Here is a 14,838-nt window from a genome sequence, read left to right as displayed (position 1 = left end):
GGACCCTCTGCAGCTCGAACACAGCCACCCCCTTGCAGGGTGGGGATAGAGGGAGCTCCAGGTGTGTAATTAGTACTCATTGCAGCTAAAACAAGCACCAAAAAACCCCAGCAAATAGTTACAACGACCTGTCCTGCCAGGCATATTTGCTGTCACACTGGGCCATCCCACATGGAGGCACCCTGCAGAGCTTCCCAGCACTTCCAGAGGGACCCAGATCCTTGGCAGAGGTTGGAGGTGACACTGGGGTCCTGCCCCCTGTGTCTGGCCTCCAGCAGCCCCAAGTGCCTCCTGGTTTGGCTGCCGGCACTGCGATGTTCTTTATTGCTGCCCAGGCTCCCTCAGCTCCAGCAGGTGGATACAATTGGTGGTAAAATAAAAAAAAAACAAAAAAACCCAAACAAACCAGACGCAAGAGCTATAGGCATTTCAGCAGCTCCCACCACATCCCAAATGCCTTGTCCCACCCTGCCGTGCTGCTGCCACAGCTGCCCCCGGCACAGGGCCACTGCACAGACTCAACCCACGCATCAGCTTTGTGGCTTTTCATTTAAAATAAGAGGCTTATCCACAAGAAAAAGAGGGGGAAAAAGATTTAAAACAGTAAAAAAAAAAATAAAAAATGAAGGCAGCTTTGGACATGGTTGCACTCAGACTGAATCAACTTGGATGTGTTTGCATTGCCCTGATCAGGCAGGAGGGTTGGGGACCGGGCCAGGAGATGTGGCACAGGCAGTGACAAGCTCCTGAGGAACAGGCAGGGACAGTCACAGTCTTTCACATCCCTCGTGTAGTGTTCCTAGTCCAGGCAGGTGAAGAAATCCCCTGAAATCCATGTGCCCACCCTCCCCAGGCTCACGGGAGTGTTGCTTCCCGAAGGTGGGGGTGAGATGGGTGCTGGGAGGTGAGGGGGAGCACAGAGGTCCTCTCTATCCTCCCTAATCCCTGCGGATGGCTCTTGCTCCAGCACCACAAATCTCCTGGGATCCACTGGCCAGACCTCTCATTTCAGGACCCTCTTCTTCTGCCTCCCTCACTCTGCCTCCTTGGACTGTGTCTCCTTGGACTGCTTGGCTCGTTGCTTACGGAGCTTAACAAAGGCCTGAGCCTCTTTGTCTCCTTTCCTGGACTCCAGCAGCTGGAGGATCTCGTCCCCTGCCAGAGAAGAGGGGAATGATGGTGGGAGATGCTCACCACAGCCCCCTCCTCATGCCACAGGGCCAGCAGTGGCTTGGCAGGGCACCACTTACTCACCAGTGGGTTTGGGGTGAGTGAGGGGGAGGCGGGTCTGGGGCACCCGTCCCATGTCAGCCTCGTCCTCATCATCATTGAGGCCGGGCAGGTGGCAGAGGGGGAAGAAGGCTTCGCCCTCCAGGTCATTGGACCCCAGCGTGTCGTAGTCGAACACGGTCAGCAGCAGACAGGCCCCCTCCTGCCGGCACTTCTCCGGGGGGATCAAGCTGCAAGGGAACAGGATGCTGGTGCTCATCACATCCCATCCCCTCCATCCCGAAACGCAACCTTCCGTGCTCCCTGGGAAGCCACCCCCCCTGCACTGCTCCCAGCACCTCAAAGCACAGGGCCCCAGCCCAGCCTTGCACCCACCAACAGCACCCAGGTGTTTGGGGTCACCCCCAGCCCAGCTCCCACCGTGGGACCCCCCGGCTGAGCCCCCACTGGGGTGCAGGGGGTGAAATCCCCACACTGGAGGGTGAATCCTCCAGTTCCTGGAGCAGCAGCCCCATGGCAGGGGCTCGGCTGAAGCCTGAGGGGCTGCAGGGACTGGGGGGGGCCGGTGGGTGTCAGCCCCTACGTACAAGTCAAAGGCTTCGTCGAAGAGGGGGTGCAGCTCGTTCCTCTTGCACTGGGTGGTCCGGGCCACCACCTCGGGGAACTCGTGCCGGGGCTCCAGGGTGAGCTGGACAAAGGGGTCGCTGGAGCCTGGTGGGGTGCAAACATCAGCCCTGCCCACAATCCCTCTGCCCCGGCACAGGGATGAACCCGGATGGGGTGACTTTGGACACACTGGGGTGGCTGGGGGCAGGGGAAGGGGGGTCAGGGCACCCTCACCACAACCCCCAGCCCAGCCCATGCTCCTGGGAAGACGCAGGAACATCCCTAACCCTGCCCACACGTCCATCGGCCACAGGTGGCTGCAGGAGGAGTGACCTCTCCTGGAGAGCTCCCCGAACGACAGCCAGCCCGGGAGAATGTCCCTCGTCACCCTGGCATCATTTTTTTGTCTGCAACTGGGTTGCACAACGAAGAAAAGCCACCTGCCCTGGCTGCTGCCTTGTGCCTCAAGGTGAAGGCAGGGGGGTGTGGGCACAGTGTCCTGCCTGCTCCTGCCTGCCACACCCCAGACCACCCCGGATCAGCACAATAACCCTCCCTCTTCCCCAAATCCACTCCTTAGATGCAAAAGCAAATCAAGAGAGTTACTCCAAGCACTGCCAGTATCTCTCCTACCCAGGGGACTGCGGACAGGGGGTCCCCGGGGCAGTGGGGCCCCCCAGCCCACCCACAGGAGGGTCCTGGTTTGGTGGGGCCCCCCAGCCCACCCACACCCACCGTTGGAGTCCAGTGGGATGAGGTTGGCAGCGTTGAGCACTTCCACGTGGAGTTTCTGCTCCGAAGGGCGGTACAGAGCCTTGATCGTCACGGCCCCAAACTTCTCCGAGCTCGTGTCCAGCTGAGCAGTGGGGTACAAGAATAAGGGTGCTGCCCTTCAGCACACCCAGGGAGGGCATCCATGGGGCCTGAGCAGAAATTTTTGGGTACCCAGGAGGTGATGGAATCCTCTGGAATGCAACTGAGCCCCCTCTGGCTCAATTGCCACCACTGGGGCAAAAACAGCCCAAACAGTGAGGCAGGCTGTGCTGGGCAGCCTCATGAATGCAAGGTGGGATGTGGGAAGGGGCTGGGAGCACCATCCAGACTGCTACCTGCTGCTTGATCCTGTTGCTGAAGTATTTCTGGATGAGCTTGCGGCTGCTGGCGGAGCAGAGGGCCAGGTGGGTCTCCAGTGACTGTGGGGAGTGTGAGAGGTGATGGTCAAGCACACGGACAGGTCCACAGCCTGGTGTTCCTTCCTCCCAAGGGAACTCTTATTGGAGCCCCCCATTCCCACCTCTCCATACCAGGAAGGTTGCAGTGTGCAGGATCTCCAGTGGCAGCCCGCAGCCCTCGCCGTAGAAGCACAGCTCCAGGCTCTGGGGAGAAGGATCCTGTCAGCCACCAACCAAACCCCATCCCTGCCAGGGACCCCCCCTTCTCCCTGGGTACCTTCAGGGCACAGTACAGCCTCTTGTAGTGCTGGGCTGAGGGGACCTGCGGTGCTGCTGCTGCCGAGAGCACGGACAGGGTGTGGTGCCAGAGAAGAGTGAGGAGGCTGCAGGGGCGAGGGAGGAAGGCTGTGAGCAAGGTCCAGCAGGTGGGTTGAAGGGATGGTCCTCAGCTCAGGGGCTTTGCAAAGCCCCAGAGGGAAGTGACTCATCCTGCTGGGCTGAGCAGCCCAAAGCAGGATGTCCCTGTGCCCCACGGAGCTGGGGTGACACTCCTGCCTGAGGGACAGTGACACTGGTGGCCTCTGCCATCCCCAGTGCCCCGGTCACCTTTTGAAGTTCTCCTGGACCAGATGCTCGTTGAGATACTGCAGTTCTGACTCCAGGAACTTCATGAGTGGGATGATGGACTGCAGAGAGAGGAGAGGGGTGTTGGGGAGGGCACAAGGGGTCGTATCCAGCAGAGGAGGATCCCAGAGGGGCTCCTTCCCACAGGATATGGGCAGGCTGTGCCTGGTCTGGTCCTGCTGCTAACACAGGATCAAGCAAAGCATTATGGATGGCCCTGAAAAAGATGGTCCAGAAGGGGCTGAATCAGGTACTTACATCCTCAGGCTCCTTGGTATTATTGGAAGATGAGAGCTCCTGGATATGTCTGGCAATGCCCTTTTCCAGCTGCCAGGGAGAAACACAGGAAGGCACTTAAGACTTCGCCCTCTGCACCAGCCTCCCCACACCCAGGTCCACGTTGTCTCCATCCCAGGAGCATTATGGGCTCCAGGACGCCTTGGGTGAAGCTGCTCTGGGCCAGGCGAGGGCCAGGGGGGGTCAGTGGCTGGTGGTCACCTTGGTGGCCAGGGCCTGCACCACGTCCCGGACCTCGTGGTCCAGGCAGGACACGGTGCTGTCGAGCTGGTGGTGCAGCGTGTGCTGGATCTGCTGCCGGTCGATGACGGCCCCCGTGCGCTGCTCCAGCTGCGCCCAGTCCAGCTGCGTCGGGAGCCTCAGGATCAGCACCCGCAGCTGCTTGATGTTGTTCACCACGATGCAGAGCTGGGGGAGGTGGGTCTCCTTCAGGGTGTCCCACAACCCCTGGTGCATCCCTCATCCCCAGTCACATCCCCATCTCCATCCCCATCCCCAGCACAACCCCATCTTCATCCCCTTCCTCATTCCCAGTCCCATCTCTGCTACTGTCCCCATGTTCATTCCCATCCCCACCCTTATCCATGTCCTCATCTCCATTCCTCTCTCCCTATTCACACCATTTCCCTCCTGATTTTCCAGGACTATGGCCATTGGGGGCCCACTGATCCCTATGAATCCCAAACTGGAGATATCAGCTGGGTTGTCAGCGGCTCGTCTCCCCCTTTGCCCAGAAACCACAGCCAAATCCTGCCTGTCCCAGAGCAGTGCCCCCATACCAACCCTATTGGCTGCTTCGCCCTCGTTCTGCTCACTCAGGGACAGAGCCTCAGCCCTCTCCTTGATGAGCCGGCAGTACATCAGGGAGATTTTGCACATATCCTGCAGGACAGAGAAGAAGCCAACGGGATTGAACCAGGCAGCACCGGGACCACCACGGGGTCAGGGGTGGGACAGGAGCCCTGTCCATGGACACACATCTCCAAGAGCAGGAGAGGAAACTCTGGGTGCTGATGCCCAGGTGTACAAACCTCCACAAGCTTCACCATGATCATGAAGGCCTCCTCAGGGTCCGGCCAGTTGAGCTGCTGCCAGGTCTTCACGATCTGGGCGTAGCAGGTGGACAGGTCAACAGTGGAGGTGCTGTGCTTGTTGTGCTCCCCAAAGGGCTTCAGCTGAGGGGCAGAGAAAGCAAATGCAACTTGTACAGAAAGAAATGCAACTTGCCAGCCCAGAGAGCAGAACTGCTCCTTTGCTTTGTGGCTCTCTGGCCTATCATCAGCCTCATATATCCCTATGTCATCACACAGCCACTTTGGAGAGAGGAGGACATGAAGATGGGTGGAGCAGCTCCCTGCTTCCCATACTCCAACCCAGGGTTGCTGGACCCCAGTGAAGAGGAGAGAGAAGCCTGTGGGCCCATGGCTGCCCTCCCTTCCCTCTTCCTAGAGGTTGGAAGCAAAGGGGATGCTCATGGCATGGCCCAAATGAAGGCTCCTCAGCTCACATGAGCTGCCAGAGAGCAGCGAGGGAAGGGGCACAGGGACACAGTGTGGGGCCAGGGTGGGATCAGCTGGTCCAGGAAACCACATCCTTTGTTATGCATTTGGGTGAGGAACCTGCTGCTGGGCTGCAAGAGACACCTGCGTGGTGGTCTCAGTGCTGTGAGCCAGGCACAGGGGCAAGGAGTGGAAGAAAGCTGGAGTGTCCCCATAGGGAAGAGGGAGATCTTTTCTTCCCCACATTACCTGGTCCATCTGGACAGCTCTCTGAGCCCTCTCCAGTGCAGTGTTGTAGGCCTTTTGTAGCCACTGGGGCACAGCTTCCTTGAACCACTGGTGGAAATTGCTCAGAGCCAGAGGTCCATCCCTGTGGATGAAGGCACCAGCTTCTCCAACTGCACAGCAGTGGCATGGGGCTGTCACCCCTCCTGCTCTCACATCACCCCTCCTGCTCTCACATCACCCCTCACACCCAAGCAACTGCCCCGAGGTGGAGGCAGCACTGCAGCAACTGTGATAAAGAGAAACCTCCCCTTGTCTGGAAGTTGAGGTCTCCATCAACCCACCCAGAGATGAGCCTGAAACCCCTCTGGTGATGCTCCCATCAACACCAGACACCAACAGCCTGGTCTGCCTGGTGTCTAACTGGTGATGTAGGTGAATGGGAAGGATTTGGGGTTCCTCTCAACTGCTCGATCCCTCCCTTTGGCCTCTCTCCTCTCTCCGGGTTGGATACCTCCTCGGGAGGAAGTCCTTCATCCGATAGAGCTCCTGCAGGTTCATGTAGAGCTGGAAAAGGCTCTCAGCTGTGGGCTTGGACATGCTGCTGTTGACCTCGTGCAGTTGCTCCCGGACATGTTCCGCAACCTGGGGAGAGGGAACTGTCAGTGAGGGTCCAGCTGGGAATGCTCCTTCTGGACTCACAGGGTGAGGGTCAGCTCAGGGGATTCCTCTTCCTTTTTGGTGGCATTTCAGGAGATTCACTGGGTGAAGTAAGCAGACCATAGGGCCCTTATGGGCATGCACAGAGAGATGGGGATTTTCCCTGTCTCGCTACAATCTGTTACTGCCTGAAGAGTGGCCAAAATATTGGACTGCCTTTAGACCTTAGTCCCATGAGTGCAGAGCAGCCCAGGCTTGCTCACCAGGCTCTCCAGCTCCAGGTAGGCAATGGAGAAGATATTCAACTTGAAGGTGCTGCAAGAGAGAAATGGGGCATCAGGAGCCTGCCAGCCCCAGCCCAGCAAACCCAGCCCAGCAAACCCTCCCAGACCACGCCCTTGTCCTGAGGGCAAGGACAATACAGGTCTGAAGGGTAGAGGTGGGACCACAGATGCTACCTGTGGGGCCCAAGGGCCAAGGAATGAGGCATCAAAGTACCCTGTCACTTGGAACCTACTTAATGAAGAATTTATTCCAGATTTTGTGGCACTGCTGGAGATCTTCTATCACCTCCAGAAGGAGTCTGGACAAGGCTTTTCCATTCTCCTCCATGCTCTGCAAAGGAAGGAACAGCTTGTTTTGGATGCTCGGACGTTTTGAGGTGACTTTACCATGTCAGGGAGGCAGAGATGGGAACTGACCTTCACTATGGGCTTGAGGTGCTCCTTCTGCATGTGAAACCATTCTGTTGTACCTGACTGCAAGAGAGGAGTCCTGATGGAGTGTCAAGGAAGCAGGAGGAGCAAAGACAGCTCTGTCACTCCCTTCACTCTCCCTGTCCCCTGGGTGGGGTCAGGACCCAGCTCCATGTGGTGGGAACCACAGGCTGGGACCACCAGTTTGAAGAGGGGTGGGTATTTCCCCCACCGTGGTGGTCCATGTGGATTTGCTGAGGTGTGGGCATTGGGCAGGGGACGTAAGGGAAGGGAGACCCAGAGGGTCCCACCTCACTGGGTCTGGGGTGGGTGAGACCCCTGGTACCTTCAGTGCCGTGGAGATCATCTGGGGCAGGTCAGGGCTGAGCGTGCACAACTCACGGAAAGCTTTTGTTTTGCACATCTGGACCAGGACCCTGCAAAGAGAGAACCTCAAGTGAAACCCAGCACCAGCCACCAGAAACAACCACCTCTCTCCCCGGAGACCCTACCCAAACAGACCTTCCCCTCCCAACAACATCCCCCACGGGGAGCACAGGATGAGGGACAGGACAGGACAAGTGTTACAGCAGCCTAGAAGGAGTCAGAAAGGGCTCACAAAGGTTTTTGCTCAAGCTCATGGGCTTGTCCATCACAGTGGCAAAGTCCTACAACCCCACACTCAGCTGGCACCGGTGCCTGACTCACCGGAGCAGGGACTGGAGCCTCTCCTTGGACCTCGGGACAGAGAGGGGGAAAATGATGCGGTACCTCCGGATGAGAGAGACCCCGTAGGTCAGCAAGGACTGGAAGGACTCGGCCAGCTCTGCTTTCTGAGGAGAAGAAAAGAAACGTCCCCCTCAGTGACAGGCAGATGCCTGCAGGACCACGGCACCACCGCGGAGGGAGCTGGTGGTTCCCATTCCTTTCCAGCCGGCTCCAGGGATGGGAAAACCCCTTGATGCCTCGATTAGCTTCTCCCTGGAGGGGCTGAACTGAGCTTTGTTCTTAAATCTTATTGCTATGCATGAACAATTCAGGGTCTCAGCAGGGCGCAGGGATGCTCTGGGAAAACAGGCAGGGAAAAGTAGGAACTGGGTCATATGTATAAGTTTTACAGGGTGTTGTGACTGGATGGCAGGGAGGGAGGAGGGGAAGCTTGCACAAAGGGGAAGAGCTTCTCCATGGAGAGGAGGGGAACAAACCACCGGGAAATGTCCTCCAGCTGCCCCAGCATCCCTGTGCCCTTCCTGGAACACCGGGAGTGAAATAGCCCTGGGAGCTGGGAGGAGAGGCTCGGGGTTGGATGCATGAGGCACCTTTCCCTGATCTCTGCCCACCAGCTGTGCCAGAGCCCCCTCACCTGCTCTGGCCTGAGGCGCTCCTGTGCCCACTGGTACTCGATGCTGGTGATCTGGTGCAGGAGGCAGTTGCTGTTGAACTCGAGGCTCTGGTAGAGTTTGCTGTATGCCAGCCACTTCCTGGGGAAGAGGGAGGGCTGGGATGAGCCCCCAGAGTCTGGGGGCACGCAGGGGTCAGCGTGGGGCTCCCCCACCCACAGTCACAGGGGCAGGACCCAGGTCTCCTGGGTTCAGGGGGCAATACCCATCACACTGAGCTCATGGGGGACACCAGCTGCGGTCAGACAGTTCCAGGGAAGGCACTGGGGCCCTTAACCCCCCCAGGAGACTCCCTGAGTGTGGAGTACTTACGCCATGACCTGGTGGAAGTCGGAGAGATCCTTCTGTGTGGCGTGCAGGTACAGCACGGTGCTGGCATGGCTGCTCAGCTCCCCATCCCAGGAGATGCTCCCGGCCTGTAGGATGGAAAAGAGGTAATATGTCCTGGAGCAACACAGGATGAGCAGGGAGGGGGGCAGGTGGGGTGTATTTGCAGGACCATGGGAGGAGTGTGTGTCCTGTAAGGATGCCAAGCACGGGCAGGGATCATCCTGACCCTCGTTCTCGTCACACTGCACGATGTGTCAGGGGCAATGGGCTCCAAAGGAAGCCCTCACCCAGCCCAGCTGCTGGAGGGCTGCTAATGGCACTGGTACAGCACCAGTACCTGGTGCTGAAGGATCTCATAGGACACCAGCTGCTGCAGGAGGTGGCGATGGACGGTGTAGCTCGGCTGTGTCCGGCTGCTCGTGGTGGTCCTCTGAGAAGAGACAAGGCAGAAATAACCATCACCTGCCTCAATATGCAGGGACACAGTCAGAGTGGGGACATAGGAGTCAAAAAGCACGGAGCTGGAGAGCCAAGGGGTGCAGGTGCACCAGGAGCAGGGTCCCCACGCTGGCACAGAGCTCAGGGAAGGGCCCAGCACATGCAAACCCTGGTGCTGGCACCTCTGGTCCTGGGGCAGGGATCTCTGACCCCAAGATAAGCCCCAAGGGATGGGAAACTTCCTATCCTGCCAAGGTATTGAGAAGGGAAGCCTTTCCCCACCCTCTCCCACCTTCTTGTGGGTCAGTAGGAACTGCAGGTGACAGTCTCCCCGGTTGGGATACGTCTCAGTCCGTGGCTCCAGCTGGTACCACTGGTCATTCCAGCAGTGCAGGTCCTGGAGGCACAGAGACAAGGATGAGCTTCAAGAAGCCTTCCTGGGGGAAGGATCCCACTCAGGGACCAGGGAATCCTGATCTGCATTCATGGCACAGAAAGATTGTATTTGATTAAAAATACAGGATGTACTGAGTGTGTTGTAGTGACTGTGGCACCTGCCACCACAGCGAATGACCTGGCATGAGTCTGTGGCTCTGAGCCAGGATCCTGGTTGTGCTGGGTGCTATCACAGTGCTGGGATCCTGCCTGGACCCCTAGAGGTTTAACTGGTGCCTGGAGAAGAGGATGGTGCACCCTGGCACTCACCTTTAGGCGAAGGACCACATTTCCCAGGAAATCATCCTGCCCTTTGTCTTTGCGAGCATCTTTAAAGATCCTGGAAGGCACAGACGAAGGAGGGGGTCAGAAGGTGTCCTGCAGCTGTGACCCAGCCACAGCTGAAAGGAATGAAGGGTGGCACAGACCTGCTGCCCTCCCTCCCTCCCTCCCTCCTTCCAAAGGTGATTTTTAAAATCCAGCAGACAAACAAGCATTTTCCAAGCCCCCTTCCCTCAGCAGCCTTGGGGCCTCACCAGCACCAACCGTTTGAGGCCGTGGAGGTCCGTCAGCTCCCCCAGCTTGTGCCGCATCGACTCCACCACGTCCGAGTCCCTGCCAGGGGAAAGGGGGAAATTCAGGGAGAAGTGATGGCAGAGGAGGGAAGGTACAGGAGGGGGGAAGTGTCAGGACAGATGCCACCCCTAAAGGCAGCCAAAATCTGCAAGCACGTGGCTTCTTTCCATAAATAGAACCCGGGGTCAGGATCGGCCCTACCTGGGCTCTCTCTGCTCGTGCAGGTCACATCCTGCACTGAGCACTGCTGCAGCAGAAAGTGATGGGAAGAGGGGTTCCCAGCTGGTTTCTGGGGCTTTTTAAAGGGTGTAGGTTGGAGGACCACCTCAGGGACCCTCCTAGGAGGCAGGAATCCCTCAGGGCAGGCTCTTGGGGTCACTGGCCAGGGATGCTGCCACTCACCACATGTCCAGGTGGAAGCTGGCTGTCTCCACATCTTCAAATTCCCTGCAAGGCACCGGCAGGATGCTGTTACTCGAGTGACATGAAAGTGGTGAAGCCCCTCATCCACCCCCAAGAGCCCTGGCCACCCCATCCAGCCCCCCAACAGCAAAGCCAAGGGGTGTTGGATTACAGGATAAACGTCTCGTCCCACACCGGGCTGAGGGTCTGGCTTATGACTTGTGTGCGATGGATCTGGTCTTCAGGGATGAGGTCTTTGACCACAGCCTTCATCCTCTTCCTGTGGTCAGGGTGGGCTGGCTCCTGGCTCTTGGCCTCGATGCCCAGCAGGCAGTATGGGTCGCTGAAGCCTGTGAGGGCAGAGCTGTGCCAGTCCCAGTCGGGAGCAGCAGCTGCCCCTTTTCCCACGGGACACCCACTTACCACTGACATCTTTGCCCAAAATCCCCTTGGCTTCCTTCACAGTTGCTTTCAGGCAATAAATTGGGCTCTGGAAGAATGAAAAAATAACTATTGATGTGTGGGGTCACCAACCCTGCGAGGAAGGATGGGGCTCGAGCAGAACCACACCATCAACTTCTACCCAGGCAGTGACAACCCCAGGGCACCCCAAATCCCAAACACAGGGGCCAGGAGGCACTGCAGCCCCTCAACACCACCCCAGTATTCCCCCCAGCAGCATACTGGGGAGAGGCCATACCTCCAGTCCCATGACCTGCTGCATGATGACACTGTGCTCCTTCGCATCCATGCCGAAAGCCTGTGTGGATATCAGGGCTGGTAATGGATGCTGCCCTCTTAACACGGCTGGAGAGCAGCCAGGGGCTTCCCTCCACTCCCTGGGAGCCAGCTGCAGCTCGAGGGGAGAGGAGAGGAGCAAAGAGCCCAGCAGGAGGGCTGGGGACCAGCTGAAAGCTCTTAAGGGAGAGCCTTCTTCCCACCATCCCAGGCCTAAGATAAACATTTCTCCCTAGGGCCAACATTTCCCAGCCACAGGCTGTCCCAGCCCTCCAGCTGGATCCTGCTGCTACATCTTTTAAGATGCTCGTTAAAAACTCCCTCTGAGTGACCCCCACCATCCCCTTCAGCTGGGAGGATGGACAGGTCAGGGGACAGGTTTGGGGGACCCCATGAGGAGGGGACCCACCTTTTGCACGTAGGAGTAGAGCTCCTGGGAGTCTGCAACCTGGTGGGGCTCGGGCTTGCCCAGGCGGTGCCGGATGGTGTAAAGAACCTCCTCATAGAGCCGGTCCAGCTGTGGGGGGACAGTGCTGACACCTCACGTGGGGCCAGGCTAGTGGGGACTTGCTCCATGTGTCCCCCAGGATCAGTGGGGTGTCCCCCTCGCACTTCCCGAAGCTCCCACTGGTCCCTGCCACCCCCCTGAATCAAGCCCTGCTCACCCACCACTGCCTGTCCCTGAGGAGGAACTCCAGGAGCTGAGCCATGTCCCCAAGCCCCAGCAGCACTGCCCCCCCCTCCAGTGCCACCAAGGGAGACCGTGGTGGGGCCTGGCTCATACCTCTGCCTTGGAGAACCGGTGGGACAGATCCATCTAGAGAGAAAAGAGGAGAGAGTTTCCCGTAAGGTCTTGTGGTACAACGTGGTTTGGGGAGGAAATCGTGGTCAGACAGGGCAGGGCAGCCAGGATGGGGTGGGGTCATACACTGTCCATAAGGGTGGGATGCCCCAAAGGGTGCTGTGACACCTCACAGGCACCCTCAGCCAAGGGACCACTTTGTCTGTCACCCCCCAGCAGGGCAGCAGTAGGATGTCACCCCCCATCCCTGTTAATTGAGGAGGGGGCAGCAAGGATGGCAACAGCCATTTGGGGTGACCCTCAGGCGGTTTTAAAGGCCAACTACCCTCCTCTCACCCCACAGAGCTGCTTGCTTCAGCAGGGCCAGGCTGGAAAGCAAAGCAGCTGAGGGAGAGGGCAGGTGGCCAAAGGACAGCGAGGAGCTGCAGGCTGGGCGAGGAGATTCCAAAAAAACTTCGGGATTTGATGCATTGCTCCATTCCCCACTTGAAGGATGACCAGCAATAGCACTGCCTTTCCAAATGGGAATTAAATTAAAAGAGCCATGTGATGAGGCACTGCCTGACTCCCATGGCACTCACCCCAGGACTGGCCAGGTGGGTCCTGCTGCCCAACGCAGCCCCTGCCATTCCCCACCTAAAATGTCACCTCCCACTCATCCCAGCTCTGTGTGGGTCCAGCAGGGAGATCAAACCACTTCTGCCAACCACCTTTTCCCTGGAAAACCAGCTCTCAGCCCATCCTCACCCCTCTTCCCTCCCCAAGGCTGAGCTTGTCCTGCATCTGCTTCTCTCACCACAGCCTGGATTCAGACACCACCACAGCCCAGAAACTCATTCCTGCTGCAGAGCCTGGCCAGGTGACGGTGACTTTGCCACTGCCATGAGCTGGGTGATGCCACCTAAGGAAGGGGACCAGTGCTGCTGTGTCATCTGTTATGGATCCCAGAGCTGGAGCCTCTGGGAGTACAAGGGGGTGACGCCAGAAAATATAATGGAAATTTTTGAAATGCATTTGGGCCTTTCTGTGTCAAGCAAAGTTCCTGTGCCTGCTCAGCCAGGGCTGGCAGGGCTGCATGAATGGATGCATGAGCCCTACCTGTGGGTCAGCCCAGGCCCCAAAGTGACCTTAGGATACCCCTGATAGAAAAAACCCAACCCCGAGCTGGAAACATTAACATTTGCTTATGGCAAATCTAGGGCTGGCATAATCCCCCAGCCATCTGGACTAAATTCAACTCTTCCATCCTTGACAAATTTAACCCTTGAGCTACTTCTCTCCCATCTGCCTCCTCATACCTTCTTTCACCTGCTGGTGGGTGCTGGGGGCTGTGGTGGCTCCTGGGAAAGGCCCCTGGAAAAGGGGGACCCATTGCATGCAGGAGGATCCCAGCCTGCTCTTGCCTGCCCCTGACCAGGGACCATCCACCTTTCACTGCTGCTGGCACTGTTCTGCCTTCACCATGGCATGGGGGGTATGGCCCCATCCCGAATCCTTCAGCATCACCATGGGCAGTGCTGCCCCATAGCAAGGTCATGAGTGCAGAGGGGGGAGAAAAAGGACTTCATTCCTCTGCTGCTGTCACTTATTAGCAAGCCACAAGCATCTGTTCCTTGCCCAGGAGTGGGGTAGCATGAGGAGTAAGGCAGGGGGAGGAATTGCTGCTGATTTGGGGGCAGGTCCCTGCTGCTCCCTTCTGCCATCGGGCACAGCGTCTGCGGGATCTGCTCCGTGTTTGCCCATCTGTGCATGGGACTGGCTAAGCTAAAGCTGAGCTGAGCCACCAGGATGTGTTTACTGCTGCTAATCCCCACGCCAAGAGCCCAGCTCAAATCCAGGAGTGTTGCTTAAATCCAGGTCCAGATACAGCCACCAGCATCACCCCACCCCAGTAGCTGCAGCAGTGTCAGTGGTGCAGGAGGCCAGCCTGGCTGTGGAGATGGGGGCATTTGGGAGGAAGGACAAGTCCTGAGGAGGGGTGGGTCATCCCAGGAATCCAGCACAAGGGATCAGGCCCTCATGCTCCCAGCAGCACTGGTGAGAACAGACACCATCTGTCTGTCCACTGCAGAGGAAGTTGGTTGGCTTGGCCCAGGGCAGGGCTTTGGGGAAGCTGCTGGCAGGAGGGAGCCCAGAGGGGCTGTGAGGTGCTGGGAAGCTGTAGCTGAGCTAAGAGGGGACCCTCAGTGCCAGCACAGAGCTGTAGCCAACCCTGCACACACCCTTGGGTGCACATTTACACGGGTTTGGTTCCCCCCTACCTCGGTCGCCCTTGCAAAGCATCACATCCGGGACATGGACTCCATCCCTTTTCTCTCATTCCCCTTTTACAGCCTGAGCATCCAGCTCTGCACCCCAAGGTGCAGATCCCCTCCTGGGGCCATTGCACCCCAAACACGCTCCCCAGCTCCCTGGGGTCAAGGCCACCTACCTCGGGGCTCTCGTCCCTGGGGAGGGTCCCCACGGGGGTCTGGCCAGCAGGATCCATCTCCAGGGGAGGCTGAGCACGGCAGGGGAGTGGCTGCAACTCTGCCTGACGCTGCTGCCTCTCCCACTCACTCTCTTGCTCAAAGGAAACCACAGACCTTATCTCGCCGTGGCCATTTTTGCAAGCGGAAATGCACACAGGGCTCCTTCGAGAGCAGCTTCCCAGCACCCCCCCGGTGACAGGGACCTCGTGGAACAGATGGGATGGGGGCAAAAGAAAGG

General features: G+C 58.2%; 1 protein-coding gene across 1 annotated transcript; it reads right to left on the bottom strand.

The window, feature by feature from the left end:
• Positions 1-642: 642 nt before the first annotated feature.
• Positions 643-14,617, bottom strand: UNC13D (unc-13 homolog D). The gene is made up of 32 exons (XM_018073345.2): positions 14,561-14,617; positions 12,112-12,144; positions 11,737-11,844; positions 11,290-11,349; positions 11,013-11,079; positions 10,762-10,939; positions 10,590-10,634; positions 10,158-10,226; positions 9,882-9,951; positions 9,469-9,573; positions 9,076-9,168; positions 8,721-8,824; positions 8,372-8,489; positions 7,717-7,841; positions 7,355-7,445; positions 7,015-7,071; positions 6,831-6,928; positions 6,577-6,628; positions 6,168-6,298; positions 5,678-5,798; positions 4,961-5,104; positions 4,713-4,811; positions 4,131-4,337; positions 3,891-3,959; positions 3,615-3,694; positions 3,286-3,391; positions 3,141-3,212; positions 2,946-3,029; positions 2,572-2,692; positions 1,818-1,941; positions 1,255-1,460; positions 643-1,155 (listed from the first exon to the last, which is right to left on the bottom strand). The coding sequence occupies exons 1-32, from the start codon at positions 14,615-14,617 to the stop codon at positions 1,034-1,036; spliced, it is 3,216 nt and encodes a 1,071-aa protein (XP_017928834.1). The 3' UTR covers positions 643-1,033.
• Between the last annotated feature and the right edge of the window lie 221 nt (positions 14,618-14,838).

The sequence above is a fragment of the Manacus vitellinus genome, unplaced genomic scaffold, assembly GCF_001715985.3.
Source record: "Manacus vitellinus isolate BGI_N305 unplaced genomic scaffold, ASM171598v3 scaffold_24_pilon, whole genome shotgun sequence".
In the NCBI taxonomy this organism is placed as follows: Eukaryota; Metazoa; Chordata; class Aves; order Passeriformes; family Pipridae; genus Manacus; species Manacus vitellinus.
The sequence above is the reverse complement of the archived record's forward strand: the minus strand, read 5'-3'. Positions and strand labels throughout refer to the sequence as shown.